We start from the raw sequence: 16,282 nt of genomic DNA on the forward strand, positions 1-16,282 counted from the left end.
GCACCTAAAATTATGGATGACACTTTTGTGATCCTTTGTTCAATGGTAACTTTCCTGGCTTGCTGCATGAAAATGTGAGCTGTAACGCAAATAATCCAGGTTATGAGTTCTTCAAAAGGGAAAATCTGATATATATCTGTTATTCTCTTCAGTGTGGAAGCCTGACTCCTACAGAGGTGAAGACCCTTTGTGTCAGCTCATCCAGACTTAACATAGAGGTTATACAAACAACAGCATTGGCTGACATATTTCAAAGCTGTATATACTTGTTAGGAATAAGTAAGTCAAACCAAGATTATATTATTCTTAGAGGTAAATCAGTTCTTTCAGACAATTCTCCAGCAAAGAGACAGATATCTCTTTGCTTCAGAAAGCAGTGTTTAATGTTTCAGTGAAAATTTATCCTTGATAAAGTACTCTTGATCCTCTTAGCAGGTTTACTAGCATAAGTCACACTGCCTAGCTGCCATTTCAGAGCTGCTTCGCATCTGAAGCCTTGCGAAAAGAGCTGAGCCACCTTTAGTCCACCCATAAGACATTACAGACACACACCTCATGGGAGGGTATGGAAGCCCATTTGTGGCCCTATTTCAACCATCATAACCCAGCTTTGAATACATAATTTCAAGGGCCTGGTTGAGTTTCCTTATGCCTTTAAAATAACAGTTCTGAGAATTTCTTCTAACATACAACTTTAGTATACACCCCTGCACATTTCCTCTTTTAACAACTGATCGACAACAATTTTTGTTTTTTTTGGAGCTCCCTAAACTATGCTGTTTTTTGTAACTGCTAGTTCTTGTAGTTGTTCTGTGGTGCTTCTTGCTATTTCAGGTGTCTGGTGGACAGTCGGATATGCAGTTTGGAGTCCCCATCCCCAAGACACTCTTTTTAAAACTGCGATGTCAATGACTAGTTTTTATATAAAAGTTTGCTCTCAGGATTCTAAAATAAGAAAATAGACTGAAATATGTAATTTTCACTCCATCACAACTAAAAAAAAAAATCTTACAAAAATATTTTTCACCACGCTAGTTAAATGCTTGAAAATATATATACCAGTACCCTATTGACACTAAGGTTCCTCTTCCTTTTCTTGTTGGTGGCTTTCAGAGGTCTGGAAGGGAAACTGTCAGAGCCCAGCGCTGTACAAAAAAATTATTTTAATACATTTTATAAATATCTATTTCCAATTGCTACTGCATTATGCTTGGATTCCTCTACTGCTTGTTAAATATACGTGAGGGGAAAAAAAACAAAACAAAACAAAACAACAAAAAAAACCACAAAAAACTAGCACGAAAGGCTTTCCAAAATCTTAAAATGCTTAAATCTATGCTTGCATTAATAAAGTTTTTTCTCTGAGTCTAAACAAAAGTAAGGAGAGACGCTTAGCTAAGGGGGAAAAAATGAACACAAATAACGGCAGCAGGCACCGAACACTTTCCTCCACAAAAAGTCTGATATTTACTTTTTCTTGTCAATGAATTGATGTGGCCCTACGAGAATATCTTCATTTTCACCTGTGAATGATCAAGGACTATACATTAATGTTACCATCCAGATACATGAAAGTAATCCACTTTTCTTGGAAATACATTTCTACACATGTACACTCAATGTAATCTCGAGATCACTGTCAAAACAGATGCAAAAATATTAATTATGAAGTAATTAAAATCCACTATTCAACCTGAATCAACTGGAGACACAAGTTGAAATGCTTTTAGTTACTGTTTCCGTATCTTGAGATTTCCTAAATAGTGGGGTGTAGGGATATCTGGGGTGGGTTTACTTGAGAATTGTTTTTCTTTTTATGAAATTGCATACTTACTGGGCAGGAACCAGAGTCTTATGTGCCATTTAGGAATTTAATCCTCTAATTATCTGGCTATTAAAATCATTTAGAAAAAACACTCAATGTCTTTGATGTTAAAATATTTTATGTCAAATAAAGCAGTTTCAACAAGAGAGATGAAAAAAGAGCCACCATGCAGTCTACAGTTTCCCAATTAAGATGTTATCCTGAAAGTTGAAAGATCTGGATCCACATTTCTCCAACCCACTGCTAAGATAATCCCCTCAGTTTCTTATTCCACATGGGGATGATAGGGAAATACAGTGAAGTTATTTCTCAGATAAATCTCAAATCTGTGAATTCTCTTGAACTTGCTTATATCATTTTGAGAGAAGAGCAATCAACCTTTCTTTCACCCTGTTTCCCCAACCAAGAAAAATACTCTCTGTACTGGCACAAATTAAATAGCAAATCAATACTTTTTTTCCGTTCTGATGTCTATAATAAACCTTTTACATTTCACAAAAGCACATATTTTTGCCAGTGTTCTCTCCTCAATCAGCCTTCCATTACGTTCTTACCTTCTTTCAGGCACTCTCCCCATTGTAAATAATCAGGTCATCAGAATCATCTCACGGTAAGGACTCCCAGTTATCACTCCAAACATACTTTCATCAAGACAAACTCCTTGTTCACATAAGGCTCAAAAATAATGCAAGCAGAACCACATTGTCCTACCACCTGTTATATTGTATACCACTACATCTTTAGAAAGCAGAAGCATCCAGCATGCCAATGAGCTATTGATTGCCTTTGGAAGAACTTGTGCTGGCTCGCACAGTCTCAGATAAACCTTACACACAACACTTGATATATTTTTAAGCCACTAAGTTATTAATTTTTAATAAAACCTTCTGGTTCTTTTTGCAGATCCAGGAGCTCATTCCTCAGAACTCTCTTTCTGGAGCTGACAACTTAATCAAGCCTGCCTTGTTTTGATAAAACTGTGTCTCCCTCCCCCCCACCTCGTTCAAATACTTTAAGTTTGTATATAAAAAAAGTAAGTACATCATGGAATTCTTCCAGAAGTCAACTAATCTAAATGTACACAAACTAACAAAACAAAGTCATCCTATGCTGATGTGAGAGCCTCTGCTCATAAACCTAATTTCAATAGCAAATCTCAAACAATCTTTTGAGCAGTACTTCCTGCAGCTACCCATTCCAAAAAAACACACACGCCTACACACCAGGATTAGAGCGTAGAGGACAGCAATTCCATAATTATCTTTAAGCTACCTTTAAGCTGGAAGACTGTAGGAGCTCCAGTTGTTACAATACAGAGGGAGCTCTATAGTAGACACCAGCATTAAGTTTTATGTAATTGTATTAATACTTTCAACATATATTAAGCAATTAAAAAAAAAAAAATAAGATTGAAAAAGCTTTTATACTGAGGATGGTGATGCACTGGAACAGGTTGCCCAGAGATGTGGTGGATGCTCTGTCCCTGGAGACCTTCAAGGCGAGGCTGGATCTGGCTCTGGGCAACCTGATCTATCTGTGGTTGTTCCTGTTTATTGCAGGGAAGTTGGACTAGATGGTCTTAAATGTCCCTTCCAACTCTAAGGATTCTATGATTCTATGAAAATCATATGATGCCACAGATTTCCATGTTTTCTAAGGTACGAGTGCCTCTTTCTGCAAGATTACCAGACCCAAACAGAGTCCTACAGTAACTCTGGAATTCAGTGTCTGCAGATAGGAAATATCATTCCCCTGTAGACAACAGTGAAAAGAGAGGTTCCCCCTCCAAGACTGGGGGAATACTGTACCACCCAAAGGAGTAGCAGCAAGGTGTAAATCCTGCTCCTGCTCCCGCACAGGGCTCATAGGGAGATTCTGTTCTGTCTCCTTACCACGGAGATGCTGTGGGAATTCTGTGGCTCTGCTGCTGTGCTGCCTTAAAACCTCACTTAGGAACCAAAATGATCTCCTTTCTCTTCTCATGGTTTCCCAAAATCACTCACTGCAGATACAGCTTTCATTTTGAGCAGCCACAAAGCCTGTAAAATTCTTGGCTACTCCATCTCTGATTCAGGTAGTTCATTTTACCAAAATCTGTTAACTCGTTGCCCAGAAAGATTTATTTGACTTGGGGCACTTATGTTTTTTTCTTACACTTAGATGAAAAAAGCCCTTATAGGAAAGATCTGAACCACTGAAAAAAGGTTCTGGACCACTGAAAAGAGATCCATCTGCAGATGAAGTCACTAATCAAAAAAGAACGAGCACTGCTGCTGTTTGCTGCTATCTTCTTATTTAACAGTATCTTCTTATTTAACAGCAGCTATCCAAGAAGAGGCTTTTGGAGAGGATAACATAAATACCTTCTCTCTCTCTCTCTCTCTCTTTTTATTTTAAATTACTGCTGTTCTTCCTCTAATTTGCAACAGTGCTCAACAAGATATCTCGTAAAAAAGAAATCACAAAAGACACGTCCACTGAGACAGAACATGAGGAGTATCTGTGACAACATTACGGATCTCACGGACCACATCAGTGCCACTCCAGTGCTTCCAACCAAGTGTCTGTGAGGAGAATAAGAGAGAGGCCAGCCCTGCAAGAGCCCTATGGCACAGGGCAGCAGCAACTCAACACCAGCTTCTGGAATTGTCTAAAAGGACATAACTGTGGTCAGACAGTATAAATTTCCATTCAATATTTTTGCCTTTTTGTATTTACTTGAGTAGTTATTTTCTAAAGAAAATAATTGCAGATCACATTAGGAGAAGTTTCCTATGCTACCAGATATTTTGCTTGCTGCCTCATATACTTTAAACACACACACACACACACACACACACACCATATCCTCAATTCCTTGTTTGCCACATTAGGAATTCCCTACTATGTTTAAATTGGCAGCCACTCAGAAAATAGCCATGCTGGAAAACCTTAGCACTGTAAATTAGTCTCAAGTAGGTGTCTCACTGGGCCAGATTCAGCCCAGAGACTTAATCTGCAACTAGTTTCCACACACTGAAATTAAACTGAAAAGGCCTGAAAGCCACGTTCACAAATAATTTATGTAATTTAAATCACCTCCCTTGCAGTGCTGAGATTTAGGAATATTTGCAGAGTTTTTTGGTTTTCAATTTATTGCTTCCTGCATGGCCATTTGAAAAAAAATCCAGCTGTATATCATCACTCTGCAGACTTTAGAGAAAGTAAAAGAAACTACGTGGTTCACAATCAACATTCACCATGGGTAACGGGTACTGATTTACTTGCCACAGACTTCCAGCTTTAAATTATTCACTGTGTTGCAATGGTAAGACAGTTGAGCTCCCAAACTCTTAATTAAGGTCACCAATAAAGATGGAAAAATTCTGCAGGAACTCAAATAGCTGCGCAGAAAATCTTATGGTAAGTGAAACACATTTACTAATTCAGAGACATTGCAAGCCTGACCTAAGGGAAAGCTGAAACAGTTACAGCTTGAAATAACTTTTCTTCATAAAAATGGTTTGACTGTGGCCTGTTTTATTTCTCCATTTTTGGAAGACTCCAAGAAACAATCAGTACTCAAAATGGTTATATCTAACTTTTTAATGTGCCTGGAGTTAAAAATGAAAGGTTTCATACAAGTCAGGGATGGTCCAGTGCAGAAAGGACTGGCTAACTGATTCTATCATGGAATCATAGAATAGCTTGGGTTGGAAGGGACCTTAAGGATCATCAAGTGCCAAGCCTCTAATCACAGAACCATAGAATATTCCCGAGATATTGTGACCCACAAGAGTCGCTTAGAGCAACCCCTGGCTCCACACAGCACCACCCAAAACCAAACCCAGTGTCTGAGCACGCTGTCCAGACGCTCCTTGAACTCCGACACTCAGGGCCGTGCCCACAGCCCTGTGCATCCCGTTCCACGCCCACCGCCCTGTGGTGCAGCCCCTTTCCCTGACCCCCAGCTGCCCCTCCCCTGACACAGCTCCATGCCGTTCCCCCGGGCCCTGTCGTTGTCAAACAGAGCAGAGCTCAGCGCTGCCCCTCCGCTCCCTGTGAGAAGCTGCAGCCGCCATCAGGCCTCCCCTCAGCTCCTCTGCTCTGGGCTCATGAAACCCAGGAGCCTCAGGCGCTCATGTGTCTTGCCTTCTGGACCTTTCACCATCTTTGTAGCCCATCTCTGTACACTCTAATAGTTTTATGTCCTTGTCTTGTAATGCCCAAAACTGCACACAGTACTTGAGGTGAGGGTGCACCAATGTGGAGTAGAGCAAGAGCGGTAGTATCCTCTCTGAGAACTGTTCTGTAAAGAATCAAGACATTTTAACCTAAACCACACAACTACTCTTTAAATACATCTTTGGCCATCTACAATTCTCTCCTGTGTGTTCCCCTACGATGCTTGAAACCCTGATGTTTCTGATATCCAAGGGAAAGGATGCTACTGTTTTCAGTGTGCTAGGATTTTACCCGTTTTGTAATAGGTTACATATGTGTTTTGGGGAGTCCGCTGATAGCAGACAAAGAAAACCAAGCAACCCTCAAGCAAAAGATGGGAAAGAATCCATCCAAAGACAGCTAGAGAAAGCCATGGAATCATTAAAAAACAACAACAACAAAAAGTACCCATTACTGTATTCCTATCCATTATCCAAATTTTATGAAAACTAGAATTTTAACTGTCACATTAGAATTTATGAATGTAGAACCCTGAAATGCACATTGCTTTCCCTGTTCCTTCAACTAACCAAACATGAGTGCAAAAAGGCTATCACCCAGAAGTACTCAGCTATTTTCCACTGACACACTCTGCCATCACTCTCTTTGCTGTTCGTTATTAAAGCATCAAAAACCTTCACCTATACACAAAATGTTCTCCCTTTTCTTGAAATTGAGTTCTGCAAAGTCCTATGCTCCTGTGTGTCTGCAATCTCAATACTAAGACTAATACTAATAAGAATAAGGAAACAACAATAACAGCAAAACAGCTTTACTCTCAAAACTGGCAATGCTTAACGACAGCTTCAGTACACTGTACAGCTACACCTACCACCTTCTGGTAAGGCAAAATTAATTCTTACTCTTGTAAGCCTATTATCGGCTGCAAGATCTTCTATGTCTATTGGCCCTGAACAAAAAATGAAACTTCCAGCAGATTGAAGATACCCCTGGGTAATCAAGGGCTTGCACAAATTTGCACAAATACTCAAACTCCCTTTCTGCTGAAAGCTTGGGAAAATTCAGGAACCAGGAAACAGATTAGATATTTAAATAATTTATTTTAAACAGCGTCATTTTTAATATATTGTCTGAATAAATACTTCCATCTATATCACACCATCAAAGAGTATCAAATATGAAAAATGTGGATCTCTGGCCAAGTCATGTTATCGCTCTGAGATTAACAGATTTCTTTAATATAATAAATATTTCAGAACATGGAATTAGCTTAATAATCACCTCCTTAAAGAGTGCGGCTTTTTTAATCTCTTGAGTCAAACAGGGCCATTTCCAATAGTACGAGATGTCTTTAGGAAAAAGAGATTACACTGGCTTCCAAGATCTGGTTAGCCATATATATTATCCAGTGCAAACAATCATAGTCTTGGCAAAATTTTGAAAGCAATGATGTGGTCATCCACAAATTAATAACTAGAAGTGTCAAGCTAATTTAGTGAATTAACTCAGGCTAAAGCACAAAGATATATAGAGGCTGAAGTTACGCCTTGTTACTTTGGCTAACAATATGATATCCAGCACTCTTTATTTATTTTTAATTACCAAGAGTATGTTTTGGAGATTTTATTCAATAAAAAGTTAATGAGAAGATAAAAATGTTATATTAAATCAACTCCTCTACTCCACCAAACATTTCACTTTTTTCCCCTGTACTATGCTAAGGAGCAGTTCAGGCCATCTGTTAATGTAATTATCAGGCACTTCATTACACCCCTTTTTTGATAAGGCGCTTCCATTAAGTAAATACTTCTCACTTAGATGTTTCTTTCTTTGTCTTGTACTTTCATAGCTAGGGATTAGCAACTTCTAAAGGGACTGCAATGAGAAAGCCATATAAAATGTGGCATAGCATGATGTCCTTGATTAGGCATTGTAAAAAGAGGAAATTAAGGATGAGAGTCACAGCTTGCTACTCTATATTCAATTAGATCTGTCTTATATGTGGCTAAGGTTCATGCAGGATGTGAAGTTATCTAATACAGCCTTATCCTGGCAGCAAAACAATTAGAATGCAAAACATAACTTAAAACAGCCTCTGGCAATATTTTTTCTTTTGGTTGTGACATCTTCAGCAGACTTAAAACAGCATCATCAGATTGTATCCCATGTTGAAACTTCAAATTCATATTCTCAAACTCAATGCAGCTTTTAAAATGCTTAATGATGTGAGAATTGAATATTGTGTGACTGAAGAAAAAAAGTAGAAAAGGGCTTTGATCCTATACAAATACATGTACAAAAACTGACAGAACAATAAATGCTATATTCAAACACAACATTCTAAAAGTGATCTCTGTTCTGTGGTGAAAAAAAGCAGATTGATAGCTCAACTAATAGATCAATAATATGCTCAAGGTATGTGATGCTCAGGCACACTGACAATGACAATGAATCTTGCTCGTCTCCATTCTTTTATGTGATATGGTTTTAGTGGAGATTATGAAATTTTCTCAGTTTTATCCTACTAACAGTAATCATCATCTTTCTTTCCAGTTTGCAGAACTTCCTGATGAGAGATGTTGCTGCAGAGTATAGCACAAAGCCAAGTCATATACAGATTAAAACACTTTCTTCCTACACTCTTCCAATCAAGGCTATTTTTTATCCAGACATATCCTTAAAAAGCCTTCTCTTTCACTGATGATAGTTCAGGTACTTCAACAACCAGCTGAACTGCAACTTGAAAGAAACAATCTCTACATCTGAAAGGTTTCAAATTGCCTCCTGCTGAAATCTAGCTAACTGTATTGGAAAATATTACTATTTTTGAGTTCTTATATTCTTTTCCTGCAGTTATCCACTGTCAGAAAGAGTGCTGTCATAGACCAATGGTTATCTGTTTCTGGATCTTCAATATGCATTCTGTACTTGTACACAGTAGACTCTTAGTCTACCCAGTCTACTTCAAGGAGGAACTGCTGCTTTCCCCATGGTATATGAAATATCCTTTTGGATCATCATTCTTAAACTGTAGAGCTGACAGCAATTAGAATCATAGAACCACTAAGGTTGGAAAAGACCTCCGAGATCATCTAGTCCAAACTTCTACCTACCACCAGTATTTCCCCACTAAACCATGTCCCTTAGTACAACATCTAAATATTTCTTGAACACTTGCAGGGACAGAGCTTCCATCACCTCCCTGGGCAATCTGTTTCAGAGCCTGACCACTCTTTAGGAGAATTTTTCCTAATATCCAACCTGAACCTCTCCTGGTGCAACTTGAGAACATTCCCCCTTCTCCTATAACTAGTCATGTGAGAAAAGAGGCTGACCCCCACCTTACCACAACCTCCCTTCAGGCAGTTGTGGAGAGCAATAAGGCCTCCCCTGAGCCTCCTCTTCTCCAGACTGAACAATCCCACTTCCCTCAGCTGCTCCTCATAAGACTTGTGCTCATGACCCCTCACACCTTTGTTGCCATTCCCTGAACATGCTCATGGGCCTCAACGTCCTTCTTGCAGTAAGGGGCCCAAAACCAAATACAGCACTAGACCTCACCAGAACTGAGTACAGGGAGACAATCACCTCCCTGGTCCTTCTGGACCTGGGGGCACTGCTGGCTCATGTTCAGCTAAACATTGACCAACACCTCCAAGTTCAATACCCCAGGTTTTTTCTTTCTTCCCCCTTCTGTCTCTGTTATAATACATTTTCTTCCAATGTTATTTTCAATAAAGAAAATAATAATATACTTAAAAGAAAACATGATATCATGCAATAAGCTGAAGGGAGTGTGCAATCTGTATTCATTTCAACACTATCCACTTAACAAGCAACACTGAAAAGCTATACGCTTTCAGAAATGACATATTTACCCTTCAGTTTGAGGTCCACATTGTGTCGCAGCCAAGGATATACACCATAGTTTGACATGTCTTCGGGAATAGGGTTGTTATATATCCAGCCATCACATGCAAATCGATAAAAGTTGTCACAAGGATCTACAGATTGATTTATCTTGCTTAAGACAGCAGCAGCTGTAAAAAAGGATACCACATAGATGTTATGGTACTTTTTAACCTAAACTGAGAATTCTATGAAACCAAAATCCAGAAATGATGATTAACCAGTTTCTGCAATGTGATGCTGCTCACTTGCAGCTAACTCTGAGTATTCTAGGACTGATGAATGTCCCGATCTCTGCTCTTTCTAAAACAGCGGCAAAAATAACACCCAGCTTCTCTAGCATCTAACAATGCTTACATAACAAGTGGGAAAAGACAAAGTATCTGTTCAATATATGCTCAATTGCTTTAAGAGCAATGACTACCAAACTTACAGGAAAGTGATCTGCTGGGGCCAGGCACCTGAATACAGACTCTGCACTGTTGCTGTGATGGAATTATGTGCCTGAGGAATAGTGATGATATGTATCAAACAGTTACTACTGCAGGTGAGAGTCATTAGAAAGAGATGAATCTGACACGCTTGATAAAAAAACTTCTCTGTATGTAAACAAATGATCACACATTATAGAGATTATGGCATAAATCTATGTGAGTAAAGTAAGAGAGAATATGAAAATGCTAGACGTTTTCTTCCTAAATAACCATGTGTTTTGAGGCTTATAGCAATAAATAAATAGAAAAATTAATTTCCTATCAGAACATCTGATACTTTTACGGACTTTACAGTACTGTTTCTAGCATTCAGTATTTTTATGTAGAATACTTTCTATGATATTTCTATGTTTCAACTGTAGTTTCACTTCTCATGCTAGAAACTCTGAGACTGACCGCATTGAATAACTTTTGGTCTGCTATGTATACAGTCTATGTACGTAGCCCCACAGAATTTTGTCAGGATTTCAAATACAAGGGTTGTTTTAATGTGGTTCAGAATGGAAATAAAAATTCTTAGAAGTTCACACAATATCCACTTTGTTTCAAATGAAATGAATCTAGGGCCAGGTTTCCAGATGTAGTAACAATTGTTTGATCTTTGCTCTCATTGCATTCAATGAAAGACTCTCACTGATTTAGGGGGAGTAAAGCTGTCAAAATGACAAGAACAAAATGAGACTTAGGTCCTACCAAACCTGATCTCTTTAGCTCACATTTCATACTAACAGATGTCCCAGTTCCATGAGGTTTACAACATGCATACCTGTGTGAGGAAGATCCTACTGATACAGAAGTAGTTTCAGATTTTGAGCCACAGTTCCTATATTGCAGTCGTGCACACCTATGTAAGATCTGACCCTAGAACATTTCTGTGCAGTTGAATATTTTCTAATTACTGAGAAGGAACAAAAAAAAGTTTGAGACACTCAACATTTGGTTCCTCTAATAAAAAATAGAAACAAACCCAACAGGAAACTTTGGTTAACCTGGATAGAATAGAACTAAAGCAATTAAAAACAGGAAATTGACTTGCAGAAAATATACTCAGATCAGCGGTGATTTAGACAAATATCTTTTTTAAAACGTTCTTATTTTTTACCCTAATTATTAATTAAACATCATGAGTGAAAAGAAATACGGAAAAACAATATAAATATCTCAGTAGCATACTGTGATTGTTATGTAATGGATAGGAGACAGCTTTTGCTTACCAGCTTCAATGCATTCTGCAGTCAAACAGTACTGTTGCTTTGGATGAAATTTTATGAGACCTTGGCTAACTGCAAAATAGAAAACCATAATGAGATCGTTTGCCACTGATTTTGACCATGTGAGACAAATACCATATGCTTGATTGTTCAAATGTCAGTGCAAGATCTGGCCTAATGCATCTCTAGCCACAGTGATTTAGAACACCTATAATGCGCATTAGGTAACTACTGCATCTCCTAAAAATTATATAGGTTGCTCCCAAAGTAATTCCTCTTATTTGTTTCCATGGAAATGACAACAGATACAAAGAGCACAATAGCACTATTTGATAAAGCAAATTATCAGATACCAAACACTATTTTTCATCACAGTTACCACCATTAGCTATGCACTTTTGCTAGTGATGAAAAAGAACCTTCATGACATGCTCATAAAAGTCTGCCCTCCAGAATGTGGCTTGTCTTTCACATTGCTGCCACCACTGCTGAAACAAACAACCCAACCCTCACTGTGCTCAGATCCACTGTTTGGTCTCCAGAAATATTCAGCAAGTGTTGATGAATGTCAATGAGTGCCAGTTTTTCCACATTAAGGAATTCAGTGACACACTTTTGTTTCATCCGCACTTCCACATCAGATGACATCGTATCAGACAGCCTCTCTGCTGCCGTCTGTCACACAGCAACAAAATCTGATGGAATATTAGTGGGAAGGTTCAATCTCTACTACCATACCACCAACATCTGCCTCTGACATGTGGGCCAAAATAATAAAATTTTGGAGCTGCCCTCATATTTCCCCCTCTTGTGCCTGATTCCTCAACTTCATCTGTCTTTGCTCTCAGGCAACATGGAATAAGGGTACTCCATGTCACATAGTCCATTTGCCCAGTGCCTAGGCAGTGAGCGCCACCACAGTACAAGCAATCCATCCCCACTGATGGTCTCTGAACATGGAGCTACCTAGCCATCTTTTGCAGGACTTTCCCTGCTGCAGCTCTTTCTGCAGCAGCGCTGCACTATCTGGCTCCATTGGCATCTTTGGTATCCTTTCACTATTGTTTGGAATGAGCTAAATTGGCAATGGCTGCAGTAAAAAAACCCTGGTTTATAAGCCAGAGTGCAGTGTCTGCATGAACTGGCCTCTGAAGGTATTGGACATTTATTCACTTCCAAAAACTTCACTGACAAGAGCTATGGAATACTCGGTTAATTTTGGTCCTCTTTCAAAAATGTGCATTTCCCCAGCCACTGAAATTTAAATATGATTGCTTAATCGAGACACTCCTGTCAGGCAGCAAATATGCAGATAATTGATACTTGGGATGAAGAGTCCCAAGGGGCAGATAAAATAAGATTCAGTAGATGTGCTCAGAAGAAATAAAGAAATATCTCGCTATCTCCATTTTTTTTTTTTTTAATAACTCAATCCATAGCAAATAAAACAGAAGCAAAAGCAAAACGGTATGCAACTACTTCAGGGTGTTATGATGATGGTTATAAAGTTCTCTTGTAGTTCAAAAAGAACAGGAAGATATTAGATGGTAGTTCAGCACATGAAAATGTTAATGTTAAAAAAAACCCTGAAGGCTAGAACTTCATACCTTAGTCATTTCTTAGTGATACTGAAGATAGCAATAAACCAGTGAAAAACAACATCTCAAAAACTACTTCTAGGTAATCCAGCAGTTAGCCAGGAAAAGCACTAGGTTTTGAAACAAAGAAAGATTGTAATCAGAATACTGAGGAGAAAACAGAGAAGAGTAGGCAATTTTGAGCTATGTAAACTACAAATAATGGATAATGTGCCTATTACTGAATAGTTCTCCAAAAGCATCACACTCCACCCAATTCATGGGGATTTGCTGTTTCCCTCTTAAAAGCTAACCTTTTAGAACTCATCGAGGTCTTGAAGGTTTGATAGATTTTTTCTTAACAAAGTAGAAAAAAGAGGGAAATTCCCAGATACTCTTTCTGCTTGGTGAAAAATGAGGGAGAATGAAAATGTGTCAGCAAAGATAAATAATTCAAAGCAGCCCTTACAGTTCTGATACTGCAGACATCCAGAAAAGTGGAAGGGCTTGTCAGGGGATTTGGCATTTCCTTTAGTGTCAATGGTACAAGCAAATAATGCCAAAGAAAAATCTATGGTTCTCCCAGATCCTTCTGGGAGTTGTAGGAGTTAGAAGGTGAGCAAGCAAAAGAAGTAGGAGAAGGCAATGTTCTGCTTCTCAGACTGGAAAAAAAAAAAAAGTGATGGGGAATAAAAAGTGATGAGGAATAGTTTCAGGTTCACCAGAAACAAGAAGTTACATGAATTAAATGAAAACTGAAGAAAAAAAGTCAACATCTGATGCCTGAAATGTTTCAGATGACGAGAAACAGTGGCTTCCTTTTCTGTTTGACAGAGCTAACAAGGAGTTAAATACAAACTTCAAAAAAAAACAAACAAACAAACAAAAAAAAAAACAGTGTCAAAATGAAACAGTAGAGCATTTCATTGACAAAATGTTAGAATAGTTTAATTATTTTCCATTGCCCTTTTGATTGAAATCTTCTGACAATTTCCAAACAAATTCTAAGAACATTATGGTTGACTAGAGGCCAGCATTTATATTTTCATTAGGCCAATGAAAATTTTGATACTAAATTTGATACAGAAAGGACTTAACACTTATAAAACAGTCTATGAGAATTATTATATTGCTTAAATGTTCACATCTGGTCCATGGATAAAGGACATAACTCTGATAATCCACTGTAGTAAACTTCTGTTGCTTTGTATGAGCAATACGTAATCAAGCAACTTAGTACTAAAAAAAGAACAAGGTTTCACCATTACCTCCTGGTGTTTGATATCATATTATTTAAGGGAAAAAATGTTATTTTTCTTGTAAAGCCAATACTTTGCATTATCAAGGTGAAGATCCAATCCTGATCATTATAAAGTGTTTTATTGAATGTTATTGAATGGGGTGGGATTCTTCACATACACAATAGTTACTTTTGTGCAAATATTTGTGAGATTGATTCTACAGCAGAATACTATCTGAGTGAGAGCCTGCTGCTTCCAATGTTTGCTAGAAAACCCAACACCATTTTCTCTGTTGTCACTATAGATGTATCTTTCAAACAACATCATAAAGTATGGGAAGGAAGCAAAGAAGTTTTCTTAGAAATTAAGTTTCCTGAGGTCCAGGAAAATTGGTCTGAAGAAATGAAAAGTTTGTCAGAATTATTCTAAAAGAGGATCAGTCTCTTCAAGCTTTTACAGAGTATTGCTTTCTATTCAATGTCTAGTTGTTTCTGGGTGCTTTTATACCCAAGGTACACCCTTCCAACATCCTATATTCCAACAAAACCAACCTACAAATGATTGCAAATCCCAGAGATAAAATAATAATGCCTTCTCTATTTTGCCAAGTAACAGCTAATAAATCCGATCAAAACATTTTAGTTTGTTCCCAGATGTACCTCATGATTTTTGCAAAGATGCCTTTGCAATTCATCATAGAAAAAGAAACATCTAAAAAATGTGCAAGCATATGCATTACTACAGGAATTTCAGCCAATCCATAATGAAAACCAAATGAAGGATTACCCAACAGGTTCCATAAAATGTATGCACTACAGATTGATTTTCAGGAAACAGAGAATTTTAGTCCACATTGGTCACAAACTGCCAGTTTGCAATCGGCATTACCAATATTCATAATCTTACCCCTTTCTTCCCATTCTGTGAAAGAATCCCACTCTAGCCAGAACTCATTCAACTGAGTATTTGAATTTAAGCTCAGCTTTCAATAGTTACACGTTGCAGCTTCTAGCTCTAACATTCCCCACAAAAAAAAAATCTCTTTGCTGATACACTTCAGGGTAAAAATAAAATGGGGAAAAAGAAAAGACCAGGATTGTGACCATAACACAAACGCTCGCATGGAGCAGTTGTGTTCGGAAGGGTTACCCTCACACCAAGCCTGGACCTTCTCACTTACCCAAAAAAGTATGGTGCCAAGTGCAACGGTGCCAGCCACAAACACGCCGAGGGCAATCCGCGTGGCTTTGCTGGCTGCTCTCCTGCTCGCTGGTACTGTCTCCCCTTCCATCGGGATGGGCTCGGATGTGCTTGTTCTTGAAGAAGTCTGGTTTTGCTCTGCTGCCGTTGTATCAGGAGCTCAACTACTCGCAAGCTGCATCCCTCAGCTCTCCTCCTTCTCTCTTCTATTTACAACTTCAGGTTTCTGTTGTGAACCATTTCCTAGGCACTTCCTGCTCTCTCCCTCTCAAAGCAAAACCATGCACTCGTAAAATAGTGGCTGCTTTCCGTGCTTCCCTCTGACCAGGACTAGGGAAGGCAAGCAGTGACCACTCTATTTACAGCTCCTCTGCCTGTAAAGTCTCTACGAACCAATCGCTCAGCAGTCCTCTTTATCAAGAGTTCAGAGCACGAGGATTTCACAACGTTGCCGAACAGATGTTTTAGCTACTCTAACATATAGCCGTAGAGCCTTCACAATCAAAGCAGGATTTCTGACAACTTTCACAAACACAGGACTGATTGAAGGTTTTCATTTTCCTTTGTGCTTATTTAAAAGGCAATTTGCTGACTAAAGCTGTTTTGTCCTAAGCCACTCTTGCTGCATTGCATTGTGTGGCTTCACCAGAAGCGATATTCA

The 16,282-nt window shown here is 38.5% G+C and overlaps 1 protein-coding gene across 1 annotated transcript in view; it reads right to left on the minus strand.

Moving 5' to 3' along the window:
• LOC104915353 (phosphate-regulating neutral endopeptidase PHEX) overlaps positions 1-15,773 on the minus strand; it is a gene marked incomplete at its 5' end in the record, with an annotated part of 31,314 nt that extends 15,541 nt beyond the window's left edge. The window contains 3 exons of the mRNA XM_019612016.2: positions 9,868-10,029; positions 11,607-11,675; positions 15,602-15,773. Of these exons, the coding sequence (XP_019467561.1) occupies positions 9,868-10,029; positions 11,607-11,675; positions 15,602-15,773 (403 nt within the window). The remainder of the gene's footprint in view (positions 1-9,867; positions 10,030-11,606; positions 11,676-15,601) is intronic.
• Between the last annotated feature and the right edge of the window lie 509 nt (positions 15,774-16,282).

Source organism: Meleagris gallopavo, chromosome 1 (genome assembly GCF_000146605.3).
Source record: "Meleagris gallopavo isolate NT-WF06-2002-E0010 breed Aviagen turkey brand Nicholas breeding stock chromosome 1, Turkey_5.1, whole genome shotgun sequence".
Classification (NCBI taxonomy): domain Eukaryota; kingdom Metazoa; phylum Chordata; class Aves; order Galliformes; family Phasianidae; genus Meleagris; species Meleagris gallopavo.